The following is a 22,779-nucleotide window of genomic DNA, read 5'->3' as shown; positions in this document are numbered from 1 at the left end:
GTCAAATGAGGTCACCGGAATGAATCATTTTCCTGCGTGCGATTTGTCTACACGAGTTGAGTATACATAACACACAGTCGAGGGTGATGTAAATCCGAAATAATTCGCTACATGACGTTGGTGAGTATGTTATGTTAAATTTTGTATAGTTTGGGGATGCTATAGACATGTTCGGGTACATATTTCGGCAGAAGCACCCTCCCAAATTTGATGATTTTGTTCATCCATGGATGAATCATTTAATTAAAGCTTACCAAAATCTTACCATATCTGCATTTATATGTCTGTGTGTGTGATGCATGATCATGATTTAATATGCTTGATACAATACATCCCTAGCCTTTTGCAGTAATGTTTTTTTTTCTATTTGCACACATATTTTAGACCTATATCAAAATTGATATTAATACGTTCAAACGTATGCGAAAATGAATTCAGACAAAGTGTCTGCCAAAAAATGGTCATCGCTATAGCTAAAATAATAGTTTCTCGATCATGAGAGCTTGCAATGACAATTGCGTCGGGGTACAACGCCTACCACACACACTGTAGCGCTGTATAGTGTATTTATCCTGTGCGTGCACAATCGATCGCGCTATAGCTAAAATAATAATTTCCCGATCATGAGAGTATGAATGTACTGCCATTGTATTGTTCACAAGTCAACTTTCCACATTTAAATTTTGATTAAATTTAAAAGCTTTCTATACTAGATTGCTGAGCGATTGTGATGCATCGCTTGTCGCTTTTGCATTTATAGATTATATTAATCACAGTGATCGCGATTGCAGTTGACAATTAAAATACCTGTATTCAAAAGGCCGCATAATTTATTTTTAGAACATCCATTGCTGTCAATTTATAATTAAATCAAAAAAATAAAAGGCCCATTCAGTGATTTGCTCATCCAGACAATCGTAATTTTCGTAAAAAATCACCAAATTCAGATTTTGGTACCTTTGTCATTGTCACAGATGTGCTAACATAGCCTGCTAGTGGTTCAGCCGAAAGCAGTGTATTTAGTACAAAATAAGACATTTTACATGAATCTGTAATTATATACATACTGACAGCTACATTAGCTATATTTGAATGGGGCTTCAACTTTATCAATCATTACTGCTGTTTTTTATGCATTTTTGCCTTGAGAAAATTTTTTTGACAAAGTGGTATGCAAAATGAAGGGGCAATTAAATCTTCTCGTTCTATTGGTGGCATCGGTATCAATGTAACTTACATGAAAGTGGTACATGCCTGATCATCTCAAATTTATACACGGCACGGCGCGCTATGCCCACAGGCTGGCTTGTGTGATGCCGTGATTGTGAAATGCATTTTATTATTTAAACTTTAAGAAGATGACATAAAATAAATGCTGAATATTGTTTAAATATAAATTGCATCGTCTGATTTGTCTAAATATTAATCGTTGTCGTCTGACAATTATTATAACGAGTGGAAGCGTCAACTTGTTACATGATGGGAGTGTCATGTAACAAGCAGTCAAATTTGAAGAAAATGTTTTTATATGCAAAAATTAAAGTTAACATGATGATGATATTAGTGACAGATTAACAGCATTTAAATTTAAGCTTGCGCTGCATACATTGTACCGTACCTCAAAATTAAACTCAACTTTCTATCTTACAGTATTGAAGTTCTATACCAATGAACACCATGTCTGGCTACCTCCAGCGCTCTGGTTCTTCCCGATCCAATTCAGTGGTTAGTAAACCATTCAGCAGTATGGATCCAGATATCAACCATTCATCTACACCTCTCAGGCTCTTTGTTGATGCCAAGAAGAAAGTCAACAATATCTATAATGAGATGGCTACCCATGTTGATGAGAGCACATCATTTATTAAGGGTAAGTTCAGTGGTGTGTGTGCAAAGAGTGGAGGGAACCAAACTTTTGTCCTCCAGTCAGGTAAGGTAAATTTGGGTATTCCAACTCGCAGACTGGTTGCTACAATGTATAGAATTGCACAGTAGGTGTTTGCATTAGCCCTAGAACTCTGGCCATAGTATCCGTTTTTACTTCCACTAGGGCCAGAGGCACTTACATTGAAAAATTTGTTGGGAATGCTTGAATAATCCAGTACAAAAAATGAAAGCATTTCAATGCTTGATCGAACCAATACAAATGTGTGTCAGGTCACTAATTAACATGATAAAACCCACTTGAGAACACACAATCGCCGGTCGTTTCTAAAGATGCATTTATACTCAATCGCTTTTGCAGAAACCTGAATCGCACGCATGATCAGTGTACTAAATCGCCGTCGTATTTGCCTGCTGATCATACGCATGATTCGCTGTTTTTCAAAAGCGACGCGTAGGCCTATATTGACACCCTCTGTCGGTCAACGTTCTCTAGAATTGCACACATAACTTGTGCAGTTAACGACAATGATTCAGTCTGATGATGAGTAACCCATGGGTATAAACACAGCTTTACACAATGACTAATTTACATAGGCACAAAAGACCGTATTCATGTACCGTTACTCAGCCAAACATGGCAGAATAGGTCCCGGATGTTCGGTACATGTTCCTATCTCCTCATCGTTATGCCTTTCCAACAAGGAAAGAGATACGAAAAGCGAACCTGTAGTTTGCATGTTTATATGATATTGGAACACCCATCACCCAACGTAATCAGTACAGTTTATTTTGATGACACATCAGTCGCTCGAATAATCATTCTAACCAAGATTTACAGCATTTTAAGGGGGTACTACACCCCTGCCAAATTTTGTGCCTATTTTTGCATTTTTCTCAAAAATGATAGCGCATGGTGACAAGTAAGATATGTATATTATAGGGGCAAGGACTACAACTACTGCACTGGAAATTTTATTTCAGCACAGACAACAGTTGTGGAGTTACATGTACAGTCAAAAATGAGGGAAAACCAATATTTGTTCAATAAATCAATAACTACTTGCCTTGAGTTGATGAATTTTCAGTGCAGTAGTTGTAGTCCTTGCCCCTATAATATACATATCTTACTTGTCACCAATGCGCTATAATTTTTGAGAAAAATGCGAAAATAAGCACAAAATTTGCTAGGGGTGTAGTACCCCCTTAAATGGAGTTAATCACTACATTGGCACCTACCTGTCAGCATTAATAAATGGAGCACATAGACATTCTAGCCCCATCCCAACCTGGTGGTAGACTCTATGACCTGACTGGTCATATTTTGTTGTTTTCTTGGAAATTCAATTGTTGTTTTTGGGTTCCTGGCAGACTGTATTTCTCGATAGAATAAATATCCATATTTCAGTGAGGTTGTCACCCTTGTGTATTTTGACATCCTTCTCTTAGCTAGTCATCCAGACACCAAGTTATTTAAAAGTCCTGTACTTCTTTGTTAATACATGTGAATAACATCATTTGGCATTTATGATTACAGGTGTGCCAGAGGACCTAGGTGTAGTTTCTACAGATGTTAATACCAAGATAGAAACATTTGCTGCCCAGGTGGAGGGAATACGAGAGGTACTCGCCAGAGATCACATGAAAGTAGCTTTTTTTGGAAGGTATGTCTATACGGTACAATCTTTTGTCAAATTGAGCCACTAGCCTTGTCTGGGAAGCCCAGTATTTAATGGCTATATTGTACAATCAGGTATGCCGCACACTACCTGTGATGCAGTGGCATGACATGAGTCATTTGATTGAGAAAGCATCAAGCCTGATTTGGAGGCACTAAGTCAGATGGGGGTACTGGCAATTTTTAATGGGGTTTTTCAAAAATGTTACTTCGATTTAGGGGCCTGTGCCTCTATGTTGCTACACCACTGCTGTGCTGTACTCTTTATATGATATCTGACTGCACCATTCTCAAAAGAATGTGAGGGTGTCTGACAGGAGTGATGTTGGACATGTTATTGGACATATGCTGGGATTGGATTTGATTATGGATATTTTATGTCGGCAATAATGTTTTCCAAAAAAGATTACCACAAAAGTTTGACAATTCTGTTAAAAAAAAGTATATTCTTATTTGATTTGTTCACACTAGTTTTCCCAGGGTTAATCCTTATGAATTGGTGAAAATCTTATCCATGATGTTAGTTTTAAAGTGTTTGTAACATTAAAATGTCCTGATTTTTATTTATCATTTTATACAATCTCTACAACAGGAGAAATCAGTAACATCTCAGCATTATCAGTTCATAAAAATGTGAACTTATTTACCATAACTTTTTTTTATGTTGTACACAGGACAAGTAATGGGAAGAGTACAGTAGTGAATGCCATGTTGAGAGATAAGGTGCTGCCATCTGGTATAGGGCATACCACAGATTGTTTCCTCTCTGTAGAAGGTAGTGAGACAGATGAAGCCTACTTACAAATACAAGACTCAAGTGAAAGAATGAGTATCAAGGTAAGTGTGTTGTACACTATAGTTTGATCAGCTCGTAATCGGTGGGCCTTGTGACATCGCGGATTAATATCTATATATTTTATTTTCGAGAACTGTCTCATGACATCTCGCAAGAAGTATCATAAATTATTAATTTAAGTCTTATAATTTTGTCTACTTTTTTCAACACACAAAACGTAGACCAGACATGTCAACTATATGACTTTTAATGGGGGTCTACATTTCGGCGTAGTGGTAAAAGCCTAACAATTGCCGCCGATTACGAGCTGATCAAACTATATGTGTGTGATTGGGGCACTTGTATCATGAAAATTGCATAAAAACAAAGCATGGGTCTATGGTCCATTTGGCTTTCTCGAGACAGTAGGGTCTGTGTTAATACATGCATATTCAAAGGCGGTGCCTCTGTTGCGCACGATGCATCACAAAGTGGCTGCGCCCTACGGATACGCCGCCTTTGATCGTACATGTCTGTCTCGAGGAAGTCAAATGGCCTATAGACTTTGTCTCTTTCCAGCACACACAAAAATTCTTCTGGACAATGTAACTGAACAGTTGCATCTCATATTTGATGTACATACTTTTTACTAAAAATCTGATCCAACTGTGCATGCATCAGTGTTGAAGATAAAACTGGTCCTCAGGCCATAAAGCTGTGAAAATCACTGCTAACCTGCTGATAGGCAGGGCTCATGAAATTTTGTTCCAAAGCCATCAATATGGACTCATGCTGACTTCAATATCAATACTTCCCTGCTTGTTGGCATTACCTGTCGTTGATTTGCGAGAAAGTATCTTCACAAGCATGGACCAGTGTAACATTAAAATCTGCAAACTGTGAAACTCTGCTCATACACATTATACCATTTACATGTGTGTTTTTGTTTGTTTGTCCAGTCTGTAGGTCAGTTAGCTCATGCATTACACTCTGAGAGAATAGCCAACCATCAGAATACAATAGTACACATCTTCTGGCCCAAATCAAGGTGTCATTTACTACAAAATGATGTCATACTCTTGGACAGGTAAGTTTATATTGCATCAAAAGATGTATGTGATGAGATCAGACCAAAGGTGACAGTTATGGAATCGAGATACAGGGAAAAAATTAGGAACAAAACCAATAAAGTAACACCAGTTGTTTTGTAAAAACTGATAACTTTGCAACGAAAATAGAATGAAGTACAAGATATTGTGTTGTTAAAATCATAACGTTGCAACCAAATATCCAAAAGATATAAGGTTTATAATTATATAATCTCCTTTCACCTGATTGGATCTGATAAGTAGATGAGTCACATGTACAATTTAAAAAGGAATACCAGAAAGAAATTGTTTGCAACAAACTTGTAGAGCAAAATTTGATCATTTAATAGCCAAACAGAAAGTTGTCTTAATATTGTGAACCTAAATTTGAGCTAGCAATTATATGGACATGAAGGCGAATAATACTTCAGATAACTAACTTTGGAAGCCAACTTTTTTCACTCCCTTACTTCTTTTATTGGGCAGGTAGCATTATTTAAACTTTGGGCCTTCGGTTCAGTTCTGTCACATAAAATACCTAGAAAGAGTTTTTGACCGATACATATTGCTTGTCATTATTATTGCAGCCCTGGAATAGATGTAGAACCCAATTTAGATGAGTGGATAGATAAACATTGTATGGATGCTGACGTCTTTGTCTTGGTATCCAATGCAGAGTCAACCCTTATGAGAACAGTAAGTAATGGTCATGTCACACTAAACATTGTCTGGATGCTGATGTCGTTGTCTTGGTATCCAATGCAGAATCAACCCTGATTATTTGCTCGACAACCTCAACTCTGGGCTATATATGGGCGTCATATTTTTAGATCTGAAGAAGGCATTTGATACCGTGCACCACAAAGTTCTTCTTCATAAACTCCAGAGTTTTGGTGTGCATGGCCATGAACTCAGATGGTTTGAATCTTACCTTTCTGATTGTCAACAGGTTACTAAAATAGGTGATAATGTGTCTAGCCCAGCAGCAGTCAAGTTTGGTGTCCCCCAAGGATCAATCCTTTGGCCCCTTCTTTTTACGCTGTACATAAATAACCTTGCCAATGTTGTCACTGACACTAACTCTAAAGTCACCTTATATGCTGATGACACAGCTATTTTTGTTACGGGTAAGTCTGTCAGTGACATCAATGGCAGAATGAATACAGAAATCAGTAAAGGTTGCTAAGTGGCTTTACAAAAATTGTCTCACCCTTAATGTAAAAAAGACCAAGGCTATGTATGCTTTTATGTACTCAACAAAAAATGTTTCATAAAAATGATGATTTGAAGGTGTATATAAATAATGCTTTAATTGAAAATGTGTATGAATTCAAGTATCTGGGTGTTTGGCTGGATCCAGCCCTAAACTGGAATGAGCAAATTAACAAAATCTGTAAAACTGTTTCTAAATGTAATGGTCTGCTGCGCAGACTCAGAAAAGTTTTACCTCAAAAACCCTCAATCTCCTGTATAAAGAGCCGACTTTACTACCTCTTTGTGGTGGATGGTCACATATTAAAATATATGACAAAAATGGATGAAAATGTGCACCTGGGCCTCAACAACCCCTGTACCCTCCCTCAAAATTTGTTTCTCTAAAATGAACGCAAAGAATGGTCAGACTTTATTACATGCAGACATTTGGTGGTTTGTTTTAGCGTTTTAAGGCAAAAGCAAAAAATCTGGTGGGTGTTGCATCTACTCCCCTATACACATACACACTTTGTTGTGCTTTATGTAGAGCACTTTGGAATCATTTAACTAAGCCTTTTCATAAATGTTTTCTATTATTCTTGCTATCATTCACAATATTTTTTTGTTGCTTTCAACAGGAGAAAAGTTTCTTTCACAAAGTGAGTGAGAGGTTATCTAAACCCAACATCTTCATCCTCAATAATCGCTGGGATGCATCAGCAGGGGAGGAGTATTCAGAGGCAGTAAGTATATGTACTGTAGTAGGAATGGTATCTTGTGTAATGGATGTTACTGAAATGCCAATACACAGGAAGGTGCATACTGCCATACTCCATACTGGGTTGGCTATTCTTTTGTTTAGGACATGGCTAAATCGTGGTTGATTATTGATTATAAACACAGGGCAAAAGCTTATTAGAAGTGTGCACTTTCCTGTCTTGTGCAAAAGCCACAAAAAAAAGAAGATTACTATATGCAAATCAAATTGCCGATAGTAGTTTACCACTAGGATCAGATTATTGACTGGCCAATCAACATGGATGTTTCATGACCACATTACTAAGTGGGGGATTCCTGACTGTCCTTCCTCAAAGGGGTGTTGTAGTAAGCTTACCAAGTTGCACACATGGTCGATAATAGCGTCGATAATCTGCGAAAATCTGTTTGAAAACCCGGAAGTGAACCAGAAGTGAGTGTTTCTAGTTCATAGTTCGTCATTTTAGCGTGGGTTTTAAGCTTATCTAATGATTTTATGGGAATTATCGTTCTTGGAAAATGCAACGCCCCCAGGGGCGTTTATTCGAGGAAGTACGGTATTTACCCTTGAGTACTATAATATAAATTGGTTGAAAACTATAGAGGAAGTGATTTAATACACATTCTTTTTTGTATTGTTTATTTCTGTCCATTTACAGGTAAAACAGCAACACATGGAAAGAGATGTCAAGTTCCTTGTTGAGGAGCTGAAGGTCATCACAGAGCAAGAGGCAGAGGATAGGGTGTTCTTTGTATCAGCTAAAGAAGCTCTTATCACACGCACACCCAAGGCACCAAGTACACCGGATTCAAGTGAGTTATGCTGTCTGCAATATCTGTAGCAAACTAAGCCATCAATACCAGTGTAGCAATCTGTTGATGGCATTTTCCACTTGCTCTATCAGAAAACAAAATGTATCAACTAGAAATCGCTAGCAAACCCAGAATCAAATCGCTAAAAGTTGACCCCAAAGCAACTCCATTACACATCACTGTGTGATTTTGGCTACAACTAAATCACTTGTAGTGTATGTACTGTACATCACTATCAACATTTGATCACCAGGGAATTGTCATGGACAAAGATTCTAGAATTTAAAAGTATACTTTGTTCAACTTATAATAAAAGAGACTCAAAACATGGATTGATAAAAAAATGTTGTGCGTGCAATTAAGTGCAGCACCTATGCTTAGTGTACTTTGTATTTCGCATGACTAGCTTTGGATCTTACACTGTAGCATTGAGAAATGGCATTGATGAAGTAGTTTCAGTGTCATTTGAATGTATGGGATATACCAAATTGATTCATAGTACTCCAGACCTAAAATTCTTTCAATATTACAGTGAGATCTTTGCACATTTAGCCATTTTTCCTGTATTGAATTGTGTGAATTCTCTTCTTACTTGCAGGTGGGCCTCTTGCTGAAGGATACCAAGCCAGACTTTTTGCATTTGAAAATTTTGAAAGGCAATTTGAGGTGAGTCTTGCAATAGATACTTGCATTTCTTAATTAGAAACCTGTCATTTTCATGATTGTTTGCTTATATATTTTTGTCTGTTTGGGGTTTTTTTTTGTACTTGCAAGTTGCAAGTATATTTCATATATATTTTGGTGAAAAAAAAGAGATGTTCTGTGATTAAGAAGTACTTACAAATATTTTTTATACACTAAAGACCTGTAGCCATGATTTATTGGAGTGGGAAATAAGGTAACTTTTTTGTATCACATCTTAATGTGGACTCCTCTAAAGTATTTGAGTCCTTTTTTGACAGTTTTCACTCAAGAAATAGGCCCTAAGTGAATTGTCCCTCCAAATTAGGACTTGCAGGACATTGGCTATGGGCCTGTTTAAAAATCATGCAAATTATGACCAAATTAAACTTTGATAGTTGAATATAGTGATAATATTTGTGTTGCATTTTTCTTTTTGCTTTCTAGGAATGTATATCACACACTGCAGTGAAGACTAAATTTGAGCAGCATGCAAAGAAAGGCATGCAGATAGTTAGCTGTGTTCAAGGGATGTTGGATGAGGTACACAACACAGCATCTACAAAAAGGTATAAACTCACCCAAATTAATACCACACAGATTTGCCAAACCTGCAGTTTGATAGCCCAATTAGATGACTTTATAGCTGTCATTCCACGACTTGAAAATGGCCACTGTGATCAGCAGAAAAACAACTATTGCTACAAAAACAACAAATCAGCATGTTTTTGAAGATCATTTTTATTTATTTTATTAATTTCACAGAAAGTAAACAATTGTAGACCAATTTTGTCTCAAATGTTCGCACCTGTGAAATAGGCTGATATTTTTGACAGCCCTGATACCAAAGGATATGATATGAGTAGTGATATATGCAAATTATAATTCTGTATGGATAGAATAGTCAAGATATCCGGTGATTTGGTTGCAGCACATTACATTTCTGTAGATGATACATCTTTGATTAGATATTTCATTTTATCTTAGGTGCATGCTTTTTGCTTTTAGACCCACACTTATATGAGACAATGGTACTGATTAATTGACCAATCAAAAGTAAATTGATCTTTTGAATGAAGACCAACTCTGTGTGCGAATCTTTTTACTACTATCCTGGGGAATTTTTAAGTCAGATGTCATCAAACAGAGTAGCTTCATTTGACCTTGAAACTCAATGCAGACCTACTTAGCATTGGCCCTCGAAAGTGTTTGTATTTTTTGTGGTGTTAAACATTGTATATTTTGTTAACTGGATTTGATACCTGTTAGCCATTAGAACTTAAATACCCTGTTTGACTGTGATTGTCAGGTCAAGTTGTATTGAAAAGCGCAAAGATCAGCATGACAGATTAGAATACATCACACAGCAACTCAAGGTTCTTTCAATGGAATGCAAAGACAAAATCAAGGAAACAGCTGAGCTGGGAGAAACAAAGGTATGGTGATGTTAAGTGCTAGGTAGATTGTGGAGTGTTATGTCTGTTCCTAATGTATTATGTTTCCTGTAATGATCTAAGGCCCATTTATAATGAAGTTTGTTACACCGATTACAACTTTCAGATAGCATAAATTTTAAAGTCATAATATATGAATTTGTCAAATTTTAATTTTGTTTTTCCTTGCTGATTACTGCTCATTTTAAGCAGAAATAATAAGGTAAAATGAAAGAAACCCTACTTGACCACTTAACAGTGGAGTTCTATGATGGAATTCAATGTCGTCTTAAGATATTGATTCAAAATTGGTTGTTTTTCTACAAAAACATCAAATTTGGCTGATTTCAATGAGGCGTAAGTTGGGACATGTGTAAACATTACAAATATTCCAGTGAAAAATATCAGGTTTGTTTTACAAATATTACCACACTCGTTTTAAAAGATTTTGCATTATCATGGCTTTAATGTGGTTGATGATCTATTTTTGTAGGTATCAGCAGCCATGACAGATGAAATCAGAAAACTGTCAACACTTGTGGACCAGTTTGACAAATCCTTCCATTCAGATCCACTGGTCATCAAGATTTACAAAGAGGTAAGCCATACACATCTTTAACAAGACAATTACCATGACAGATGAAATCAGAAAACTGTCAACACTTGTGGACCAGTTTGATAAATCCTTCCATTCAGATCCACTGGTCATCAAGATTTACAAAGAGGTAAGCCATACACATCTTGAATAAGACAATTAGATTATTATACACTTGTGGACCAGTTTGACAAATCCTTCCATTCAGATCCACTGGTCATCAAGATTTACAAAGAGGTAAGCCATACACATCTTGTGGACCAGTTTGATATATCCTTCCATTCAGATCCACTGGTCATCAAGATTTACAAAGAGGTAAGCCATACACATCTTGTGGACCAGTTTGACAAATCCTTCCATTCAGATCCACTGGTCATCAAGATTTACAAAGAGGTAAGCCATACACATCTTGTGGACCAGTTTGATAAATCCTTCCATTCAGATCCACTGGTCATCAAGATTTACAAAGAGGTAAGCCATCTATAATAAATTACCGAGTTGGAAAACTTTTCGTGATAAAAACTCGAACAGTGGTGATGCAACTGCAAATTTCACTTTTGCAAACCTAACCATTCACCGAGTTACGCTGCATATTCACCTCATCTTTTTCAATCTTAGTGAGTAAAGTCTAAAAATGAGCAAAAATCCAGGGACCTCAAAATAGTGAGCATCAGTTACTATGTCCGCCTAACAACTACATCGCGTCAAACAAAAAATCTTGCGTCTTCGGCGTATCAACACGCCAAGCGTCAAGCAAAAAAAAAAATGTATCATTTAGTTTGCGACATCACATATCAACACGCTGCCTCTGAAGCAAGTGGGAATAATAAACACGGGAAAATCAAAATGAGTGAGGAGAGTGCATGGGTGCCATGGGTTGGCGATATTAGGAAGAAGTACTAAAACCATGATACTACGGACAGATAAGAGGCAGAGCGGAGAAGAGGGATGTGAGCTAAAGGGGGGAACAGTGGAAAGAACGGGAGGATATGGGACAACACGTGGGGGCAACAAAGAAGAAGTTGATTAAAATGAATTAAATAAAACGACTGATCAATCGGTAATAAATTAGGGAGTTGATAAAATTGTTCGCAATAAAATTAAAACTTGGAGGGTGGTGATGCATTTATAAATTGTATTTATTTACGAACCGCAAAAGACGGGTGACCGCTAGTAACTTTAACAAGACAATTAGAGGTGGATATTAACATCATATCAAGTTCAACTCAATACCACTTGACATCAATGTGGGAAACATTGATGATTATGACTTCAGGTTTTTTTTTTTATTGATTCATGCTAGAAAAGAAATATTTTGTTTTAGAAAACAAAATGTGACTTTCAGCATGTTTGGAGTCTCTTGAATGTAGTGAGTCACATATTTGAAAAAGATCTGTGACACAGGCTTGTCTTGACATCTACAATTTAAATTTGTAAATAAACATATTTTCACCAGGGTGTGATAAATAGTACTGGCTTTGCAAACTAAGAATTTCTTGACACAAATCTTTCACCTTTCGCTGCTTTATGATAGTATAACAATTGATTAAGAACATATCAATTTAACAAAGTGTTTGATGTTATGAATCGCAAATATTTTGTACATCTTCTTTTACATTGTATATTTCAGGAACTACAGAAGCATTTAGAGTCTGGTTTAGGGAGGAATTTAGATCAGAGGTGTTCAGGAGAAGTGATGAAGGCAGTTGATGTAGTACAAACTGAAATGACAGGTGAGAGAAACACAAGCTTTATTACATTTGTCTCTTTGTTTGTGTGTTTGTTTTAAAGTGCTGCTTAAAGAGCTACCGTAAAACCTCGTCTACAAGCATATAGAGTGCTTCTGATGAAAGCTAAATTAATCTAGGCACCATTATGGAGTTTGAGCAAATAAATGTACAGATCCAAGCATATACAAACAAGTATTATTGTAAGACCAATCTATTGTATTGGCATATTCACACTTGTTTCATATGAATTGAGCTTTCATCAAAAATGCTATATATGCTTGTAGACGAGGTTTTACGGTATTTTGTGATTTTAACATCTTTTTTTTATTAAGGTATGTTCAATAGATATCAATAGCAAAAATCTTACTTCCAAATCTTCAGTTGATTCAGCATTGAATTTGTGAGTTACACTGTATGCATTAAATACATGTATTACTGTACCCCATAGGCTACTGTGTTGTAATTTCAGGCTGTTGACAGCCAGAAAGTAAAAATTGGGATGATACCTTTGTCAAACAACCAAAACTACAAGAAAATTATGCATAGATATTATGTAGTGTAGAAACAAATTTCTGATGGTATAAAAATCCTAACTTTTTGGGGGTTGGGGAATGAGGTTGTGGATCATGAAGTGCCCCTTTAGATGAAATGTGTATGTACTATCCTAGTTATCCTAAATATTCGGACTTACTTGGGTGAAGGTAGTTCAGGTATTATTACATCCAGTAATGTTTGATATCATGAAAACTCACAGCATAGGGTTTGAAGAAGTAAAATCATGAAGATCATAAAGACTAACATGTGCCATTGTATATAGGCCTATACTGTACTCAAAATTCTTGCTGCAGTTCAGGGATAGGAAAATTAATATTATTTTGGACATTGTACTAAGAAATTCGTTGTCCAAGACATCAGTTAAATAAAGTCCTTGTTGGAGGCTTATTCCATATCTTCTCATTTTGTCACAGATAATATGTCAGCACTGTTACCAGATGAAGTAAGAGCTAATATCGGCGGCATGCAGTTACGGCGTCGATTTGATCTCAGCTATCGTCTCGATTGCCAGCATCTCTTCTCAGATTTCCGTGAGAATGTAGACTTTCAGTTTTCATTAGGGCTCACATCACTCATGAATAGATTCCTAGGGCCGAAAGGTACTACTGCTGCCATGCTAGGCTTTGCAAATGTGGTAAGTCAAGTTATTTTAATATTGACTGCTTAAAACACAAAGATGCTAACTGCATGCTACCTGGTGCACAACAGGGTTAAGTGCTTTTGTTTGAAATTTTCGTGCACCAAGCAGTACTTGCAGTTGACCTTTTTGTGTTCTGAGCAGTTCATATGTTGAATAATCATAAAGGCATAAAAGAATTCTTAAGATAAAAATGTAAATACATTGTAATGCACTGTAAATTGAAAAAGGGCTGAAAGAGTTATAAGACTTTGATTTTGTGTGTGCAATAGTTTCTGATAAAGGTGTTGCTTAAAGAGGAAGCCCCGCTAGAGCAGTTCTTCTGGGGTGAACCACACCTTCTGGGTTATCAAATTAATCAGTGACAAAGATATCTCTGAATTTGACAGGTGCTAATTGATGCAATAACATTAAAATATCAATAAGGCACTGCTGCCTGGTAAGAAAAAAAAATTATTGGCCAGACAGGAACTTTTGCCTACCCAACATACTGGGGTCTTATTGGGCAGGTGAAAATACAACCAGCCAGTTGGGCATGTAATTTTAAATTTACGGTTGTCTGTAGGGCTGGTGTTGAAGTCAGAGATGTAACTTTCCATAAGTAAATGTGATCCGGAAATAGGGCCATTGAAGAAACAATTCTGGAAATGACATCATCTTATTTTAAATGAGGTGGGACCTCTTTAACCCATGCCATACTTTGTTTCCTGCATCATTATTTACTCTTGAATATTAACATTGTGTCGTCATTGTCACATTGCAGATACCTCGTCCAATGCCACCAGCAGGTCTACCACCAGCTGCAGCAACTAACCAGGATGAGTTAGCAGTAGCAGTAATGACAGGGTTAGCATCATTGACTTCCAAAACATCTGTTGGACTAACACTCGTTATTGGCATTGTAAGTAATGTGGCATTTACTGAGGAGGGCTTAAATATGGCTTATGAGCATTGATAAGTGAGAGTTGTAAATACACTGGGCAAGTTGATGTCTCTGTTACTTGCCTGAGTTATTGTAAATTTGAGCTTTGTAAGTTCAATTTCAAAGGCCTGGGGATATACCCTCATATTTGGCCTTAGATGCTCACTACCAAAAGTACATTGTCACAATATGTTAAGACACGCAGTGTCATAAACAAGATGGGAGAATCCATAAAAATACTTGTGTTCACATAATCACAGGGTATTTGCATTCTTAATGGGCAAGTAAGATACCTAAGATACCCCTGTATATTTGATAGATAAGTTATTAGATCATGTTCAAGCATTCATGTATTTGTGCTCACACATCTCTCCAATCTCAAAGAGATTGTTTTTAAGTGAACTTGATTGATTTTCTAATAGAGTGTGTGTAGAATTATGATAGATGATTTGTGATATTTTAAAATAAAAAAAACTATGACAGAAAGCATGTTAAATAAATAAATAAATAAAATAAATAAAATAAATAAATAAATAAAAATAAATAAATAAATAAATAAATAAATAAATAAAATAAATAAATAAATAAATAAATAAATAAATAAATAAATAAATAAATAAATAAATAAATAAATAAATAAATAAATAAATAAATAAATAAATAAATAAATAAATAAATAAATAAATAAATAAATAAAAAAATTAAATTAAATGTTGGGGTTGTCTGTGATAATATGTGAAATTAGCTTATGTTGTGATGTAAAAGTAAAAAGCTGCTCAGGGCATTACTTTATTCTACTGCTGTAAAGGTACAGGCAGAGATCCATCACTACCACATTTTCCTCCACATACTTGGTAGTTTCCTCCATGTAAGAAAGGCCGTTGAATTCAGCAACAATGCTCAACATACATACGCTAGCTGATGCTTTCAGAAGGAATTATTGAAGCTATGAAATAAAAAATTATGAATTATTGTAAACAAATTGACTTATTCATGCTGATTGACAAATTCCTGGAGCAGTTAGCAAACACTTTTGTTCATAATACATCTGCATATCCCTTAAAGATTATCGCTAGGTCGTTCAAATTTTTAACAACGTTTGCAATTTCTTGACAGGTCTGGAAAGCAGTAGGTTGGCGATTGTTAGCAGTAAGTGGTAGTCTCTATGGTTTAGTGTATGTATACGAGCGTTTGACGTGGACCAACAGGGCCAAGGAACGTGCATTCAAGAAGCAGTTTGTCAGCTATGCATCAGAGAAACTTCAACTCTTAGTGAACTTCACCAGCTCCAATCTTAGCCATCAAATCCAGCAGTAAGTTAAAGAAATTTTCACACTCAATCCATTTCAAAAATGTTTGCTTATTTTTCATTTATGCATAGATTTACACACTAAGTAAACCTTTATTGAGCAAGCTTAGAAGAGCAAAAAGCAAAAATGAATGCAGTGCAAAAATGTCCACCTTTGCAGTTCTTACTTGGTCATGGTGAATAGAGGTGAACAACCCAACATCTTTTGGTTGGTTATTGGCTGTTTGAGTATACTTATGCCAAAATTTAAACATTTATCAATTAAACTGGGTAAGACCAGTGTAACCATGCATTGATCAGCTGCATACATGTACACCTATATGTAGTGTGTTCTGCTTCTTTATATTACTGCATGATATCCCATCAAGTCTCACATGGGCAAAGCCTTGACATGTATTTGCCTTCTGAGACACTAAAGATAGTTCAATTTGAACATGTACAACATTCCTTTAAAATGTTATTCAAAGTTTTCTCTGGTTTACAACATGATAAGCACATGCTATCCAACACTTGCTAATTGAGTGGAGCAATGTTGATGTAAACCACAGTATGTCGTAATGGATAATATGCACCTTTTGCTTAAAGCAGGTGAAAGCATAGAAAAGAGTAGTGACTTTCATATTGTTATACTACAGTCCCTGTTTACAGTGTATTGACAAAGTTTTCATTTTGTTAAAAACAGGGAGTTATCGGGCACATATGCTCGTCTCTGCATGGAGATAGAAACCACAAAAGACAATTTGCATAAAGAGATTGTAGCCCTAGAAGACGAATCTCAAAAATTGGACTCCATCATGGCCAAATCAAAGGTGCTGAGGTAAGTTGGTTAAATTCTTATGTATTTAGAGAATTGTATGTCGTAAAGTATATCTTTACACTTCATTTTCATATTATAATAAACGAGAAAGAAATTATCCATTAACTTTTAGAAGAAAATTTGACAAAAAATACTGAAGTGTAACATTCTTTAGAAAACCAACTGCCCAAAAATTAACTTTTTCCTTGCTATATGTAAAATTGAGACCCAATCCAGGCAAAAATAAAATGATGTGGGTAAATTTGTAAAGATGTTTACTGTGGCACTTAGTATTAGGGCTTAAAAGCCCTAATACTTAACAAAGCCAACATATGAAGACTAAAATTAAGTCATGGCAGGCAAGTACGAAGAGCGTGGTTCACTGGATTCTTGCCTTCTGGTGCATGAGCTCCAGGGTTCAAATGGATCCAACATAAATAAGCTACATAAGGTACATTATCCAGGGTTGTCAAATGCAAACCTGAACAAATCAAATCATTTTCTGCTGTAAAGATCATAAAGCAAGACTCCATGAGTAATATTTATTTGATTTGAATCAATTTTCCATTACAGAAATAAGGCAGGCTGGTTAGACAATGAATTAGGCAGATTCATGGAGAAGTACATCAAAGAAGAATAGAAACACCACACACAGACAACAGGATCCATGGAACCTAACCACACCCACCAAATTGGAGGCGGTTGCCTAGGTGTTATGTATAACCACCACCACCACCATGTATCAAGCAAAGTCATCTTTATCCTCTAGTGGTTATTTTTGCAGTGCAGGGATATTTTCAACCAAAGAGATTAAAGTGAAAGAGTTTGGATGCAGCCATGTTTGTGACATTGTGTGTCACTCGAGGACAAAATGGTGTACCTGCAGATTTTGGCATGCATCCTTGCAAACTTGTTTGCATATAAAGTGCATGCTTGTGTGTATTTTACGTGTAATGCTTTATGTTTATAACATACGCTAAGGGCTAAATGCACAAACCTTTGTAATGCTCGAGCATAAAGGAATTTGCCAATAAATGCTGGAGATACGCCATTTGGGCCCCCAACATGACAATCCAATATGACAGATTTACTCTAGCATTATGTGGGACTATTATGCATCCGTATTCTTTACACTCTTTGTTTTCAGCTAATGTATAGAGTCCTGTGAATTGCTTATGTAATACAAATTTTTTTACCTCAGAAAGTATCAAAATGACCCAATTTATTAAAGTTGATAACTATGTCAAAATGAGATAATATATCATTTTCCTATTATAAGAATTAATGATACAATATTTGTAATATACCCAGGTTTAAGTAGTCCTTTAGTTATTTAACAAAATGGGTATAAAACTACCTATCCAAATGCTTGTGTAATTGCCAACTGCTTTATTGCCTCATATGAAGAGATTTCACAAGTTGATTTTGGTTTTTCAACATTCTCTAGCTGAACTCTTTTTTTAGTAAATTTTAGTAATCCAACTGGTTTGCTTTACTACTGGAACTCAGCTATTGAACTTATTGAAGTTAATACTAAATACTACTTAATAGCCATTAGCATTGGAGCAAAATATTTGAGTTATTTGTCAAGAAAAATTCAGTTGCTTTTTCTGAGAACATTTTCATTTTCTTGCCCGGTTAATAGTCCTAAATTGAACTTAACAACCCCTATCATGTGGCAGAAAACAGATAATTTTAGAAATGTAATACTTCATTTTATTGTTATTTCATAATTTATGGATTTTTTACAAATGACTCATTTTGCTCAATCGTTTCAACAATTGTGACTTAACATAGGTAAATGAGGATGAGGTATACTATTGTTATTTGGACTTATGGGAACAAGTGCACCACATGATCATAATTTGCCATATTGAAGCTAAACTGGTGAAATATGGTGTAAAAGAATACATGCGCAAAGTGCGCAAAAAAATGCACTTTTAAAGCTAAAATGGCCAAATATGAGGTTAATTTGGTCAGAAACCCACATACAGGCGTCAACATTGGGGGGTTAATTGTATGGGCCATCCCCTTTCAAATCCCCAATCTGCCGGGATATATCGCATATGGTGAATTCACAGACTCCTCTGAATTCAGAGACCTGGTCTTTGAAATCACCTACCCGGGTCTGTGATTTCACATACTTTTCACTTGTTTCAATTTTGGCAGCAAATAAAACACTTAGGCCATCTGTTTGGTACATTAGATAGTTAATGAGCTTTTTTGCTTCAAATTCATCTGTGCAAATTAAAATTCTATCTGTGCAATTTTTTAACAGAGCAAACAGAGCATAACTTTGTTCACTGTTTTTTAAAGATATTAAATATTGTTGTAGCACATAGGAAATGTTTAAACCACAACAATATAAAAAAACAGCATGTAAGCACCTTGAAACCAAACCAGCTAAAAATGCAGTAAGAAGTTAGCAAGAGTATTTGAATTCAGAGAAGTTTTTGAATTCAGAGCACCCCAAACTGATATGCCTCATTTACTTGTGGTGAGTCATAATTGAATTCATGTGTTATGATGTATTTTATAATTCAAAATTGTTTGAATGTATGGAATGCTAAATTCATTAGATGTCTTGCAATTCATCATTTATCTTGTAATTAATACAATTTTATATTTGCAACAATGTTACTTTTACCAATTTTGTGTATCTCTATCAGCATGTAAGTGGACACTTTAAGGACAGAACACTATATCTCCTGCTTCTCTATAGTTTGATCAGCTCGTAATTGGTGGGCCTTATAACATCACAGATTAATATCAATATATTTTATTTGAGAATTGTCTTGTGACTTGCCACCAGAAGCACGGCTTGAAAAAGTGTCAATTTCCCGGGAAGCAAGCTAAATTTCCCACAATTTATAGCATGTTTTTATATACAAAAAAAGAAACAATTGGGTCAGTCCATGTCAAAACAGACTGAGTGTACACCCACCCTCTTGGATTATGCTCTCCTTTGGCTCAGGGGTACCTTTCATGGACCCCTAGGTGAGGTCTGAAAAAATTCAAATTCAATTTAGTTTCGAATGGCGGGCCATCTAAGTTTGGCGACCTTGACCAAAATTGGGAATTTAAGGTGTCCAAATGACAAAGCGCTCTCTTTGAGAGGCATTTTCTTCTTAATTAAATCAGTTGTGACCCTCTTTTTGAATGTGGTCACTCACTGGCTGTGTCTGAAATGCCTAATGCCAAAAAGATTGATTTGAATTTCGTTGGGATTTCAGAGGGGTCAAAATCAGCACTTCATACTGTTCAATCAAATTATCTTTGATTTTGAAGGACCCATGATAATGCCACAGTGCACTTATAGGTCCTAATTATGTTCAGAATGGATTAACCATGTGCCAATGTCTATGAGCAATTCAAAAAAGAGAAATTTCTAGACCCCCTACAGAATTTTAGGCCCCCTAAAGTGGTTCAGCCACAAATGGCGCTTAAAATCGGCAAATTTTGACACCTAATAACTTTAGGTGTACACCAGATATGAATTTCTAGTCTTTTGCATCTGAAAGAATGTAGTCTAATGTTACTAGGAACATAAGATTTGTTTTGTATTTTTGTGTTTTGATACTTTCAAAAGGTTGTTGACCTATGAACATTTTTTCGTCATAGCGCCTCCTGAAAGGTCTGACACATAACAAACTATACATTTTTGGAATCCTCATGACCATACGAGTAATTTGATATATTACTTGACATAATTGGGAGCATTCTGAAAATTTGACCCCATAACCTGTACTTTGCATGTGCATCGTTGCCAGGAAGTGCATTTTTTTTTTTTTTAAAAATCCATACAGAGGATTAGAAAGTAGTTTTTTCTTATTACTTGACTCAAGAGCAACTTGAAATATCAGGATAAATAATACAAATGGCTATAAAGTGATCAAAAATATAAAAAAATATCATACTAAAATTGGCATTTTGTACCGTATCCTGTATGCATGGTATGTTAGGCAAAAATGACTATTTTTGAAAGCGTCAACTTAATACTAAAACACAAAAAATACAAAACAAATCTTATGTTCCTAGTAACATTAAACTACATTCTTTCAGATGCAAAAGACTAGAAATTCATATCTGGTGTACACCTAAAGTTATTAGGGGTCAAAATTTGCTGACTTTAAGTGCCATTTGTGGCTGAACCACTTTAGGGGTGGCCTAAAATTCTGTAGGGTCTAGAAATTTCTCTTTTTTTAAATTTCTCATAGACATTGGCATATGGTTAATCCATTCTGAACATAATTAGGACCTATAAGTGCACTGTGACATTATCATGGGTCCTTCAAAATCAAGATAATTTGATTGAACAGTACGGCGTGCTGATTTTGACCCCCTCTGAAATCCCAACGAAATTCAAATCTATCTTTTTGGCATTAGGTATTTCAGACACAGCCAGTGAGTGACCACATTCAAAAAGAGGATCACAACTGATTCAATTAAGAAGAAAGTGCCCCTCAAAGAGAGCACTTTGTCAATTGGACCCCTTAAATTCACAATTTTGGTCGAGGTCGCCAAACTTTGATTGCCCGCCATTCAAAACGAAATGGAATTTGAATTTTTTCTTGTGACCTCACCTAGGGATCCATGAAAGGTACCCTGAGCCAAAGGAGAGCAAAATCCAAGAGGGTGGGTGTACACTCAATCTGTTTCGACATGGACTGACCCAATTGCCATCCAAATACCAGCCAATTTCTTTACTTTGTCTACTTTATTTAAGACACAAAATATAGACCACACAAGTCAACTATATCACAATTAACTTTGGTCTACTTTTCGGCGTAGTGGTAGAAGTCTAACAATTTTCACCAATTACAAGCTGACCAAAGTATAGGTTCTCACAATCCAGTATGTTATTCAATGTTTAACATGTACAATTCTGTACTTAACTTGCAGTGCTGCTGCAAATTAAACTTTATCTCAAGTTATAATCTCAACCTTATTTTCCATAAAATTTTGCTTAATTTCCAAGTGCAATTTGTAAAATTGAAAATTTTAGTGTAGTTTTATAATGGATCGGTTTTAAGTCAGTTTCATTGATGGCATATTATTAACTATAAAATATAAGATATGCACAATTTACATCTGAATTAATGACACTGAGCATGTATCAAATATTATCCATTCTAGTTGTGAAGGGTGGGACCTTAAAACTGCATAAATTTTATGTATAGTTTAATGAGATCAACTATACAAATTGTATTTATGTATGCATATGGCTATATTTGACCATTTCTATTTATTTAAAGTTATCCATTTGTTGTTCAAAAGAAAGGAAAGTTGAATATGCTATATCAAACATGCTTGCTGATATATTATTGTCAGAGCTTTTGGTGCTCCCATTCTTCACATTTACAAAGCTGGTATTTGCTTGCTATATATGCTATACACTTTTGCAATTCTTCTTACAATATATGCAGGTTGTGGCAAAATGATTAGTACCCATCTGTTTCCAATGACCGGGGACAAGACAGCATACCACATCTACATGTAATGTTAGATACACTTAAAATTACCTAATAGAACTACAAGTCCTAGTTATTTAAAGTGGATCCAAGGTTGTATTTGGAAGTGGCTTTCTTTTTTAAATACATTGAAAACTGATGGGCACCAGTCATTAATGCATGTATACAGTTGAGGTGTATTATCAATATAAAAATAGTACAATGGCTTATAGTTTATGTTATCAAGGAAAACTGCTAATGGACAATTACGTGGTAACTGCAGTACCAAGACTAGTGTGTAAGCTGTTGACAGCTTGTTGGGTTAAACAGTTATCAGTTCATGTATTGGGCTGCTTCTTGGGACACTTTGTAATACTGTGTGTTGCCTTGATATCTGAAAGAGATTGAATGGACTGTAGGCACAATATGTGAACAATTTAACATTACTATTTTGACATGTCACTCATGTTGGCTTTAGCAATC

The 22,779-nt window shown here is 35.6% G+C and overlaps 1 protein-coding gene across 1 annotated transcript; it reads left to right on the top strand.

Moving 5' to 3' along the window:
* The first annotated feature begins 8 nt into the window (after positions 1–8).
* On the top strand, positions 9–17,857 carry LOC140155968 (mitofusin-2-like). The gene is made up of 18 exons (XM_072179009.1): positions 9–120; positions 1,651–1,870; positions 3,422–3,548; positions 4,237–4,399; positions 5,297–5,424; positions 6,013–6,121; positions 7,258–7,362; positions 8,035–8,188; positions 8,787–8,854; positions 9,317–9,438; positions 10,179–10,305; positions 10,796–10,900; positions 12,528–12,630; positions 13,596–13,816; positions 14,583–14,720; positions 15,858–16,054; positions 16,733–16,867; positions 17,420–17,857. Exons 2-18 carry the CDS (start codon positions 1,669–1,671, stop codon positions 17,484–17,486), a joined length of 2,271 nt encoding a protein of 756 aa, XP_072035110.1. The 5' UTR covers positions 9–120; positions 1,651–1,668; the 3' UTR covers positions 17,487–17,857.
* The last annotated feature ends 4,922 nt before the right edge of the window (positions 17,858–22,779 follow it).

This window comes from Amphiura filiformis, chromosome 6, assembly GCF_039555335.1.
Source record: "Amphiura filiformis chromosome 6, Afil_fr2py, whole genome shotgun sequence".
NCBI classification, from domain to species: Eukaryota; Metazoa; Echinodermata; class Ophiuroidea; order Amphilepidida; family Amphiuridae; genus Amphiura; species Amphiura filiformis.
This window is presented reverse-complemented; position numbering and strand designations above follow the sequence as displayed.

What these genes read in the sequence shown, in the direction of transcription:
- LOC140155968 (XM_072179009.1), top strand. Translation starts at nt 1,669, where the DNA reads ATGAACACCATGTCTGGCTACCTCCAGCGCTCTGGTTCTTCCCGATCC. An exon ending in GGGAGGAGTATTCAGAGGCA is followed by an intron (nt 7,363 to 8,034) that starts GTAAGTATATGT and finishes GTCCATTTACAG; the next exon opens with GTAAAACAGCAACACATGGA. An exon ending in CTTAGCCATCAAATCCAGCA is followed by an intron (nt 16,055 to 16,732) that starts GTAAGTTAAAGA and finishes TGTTAAAAACAG; the next exon opens with GGAGTTATCGGGCACATATG.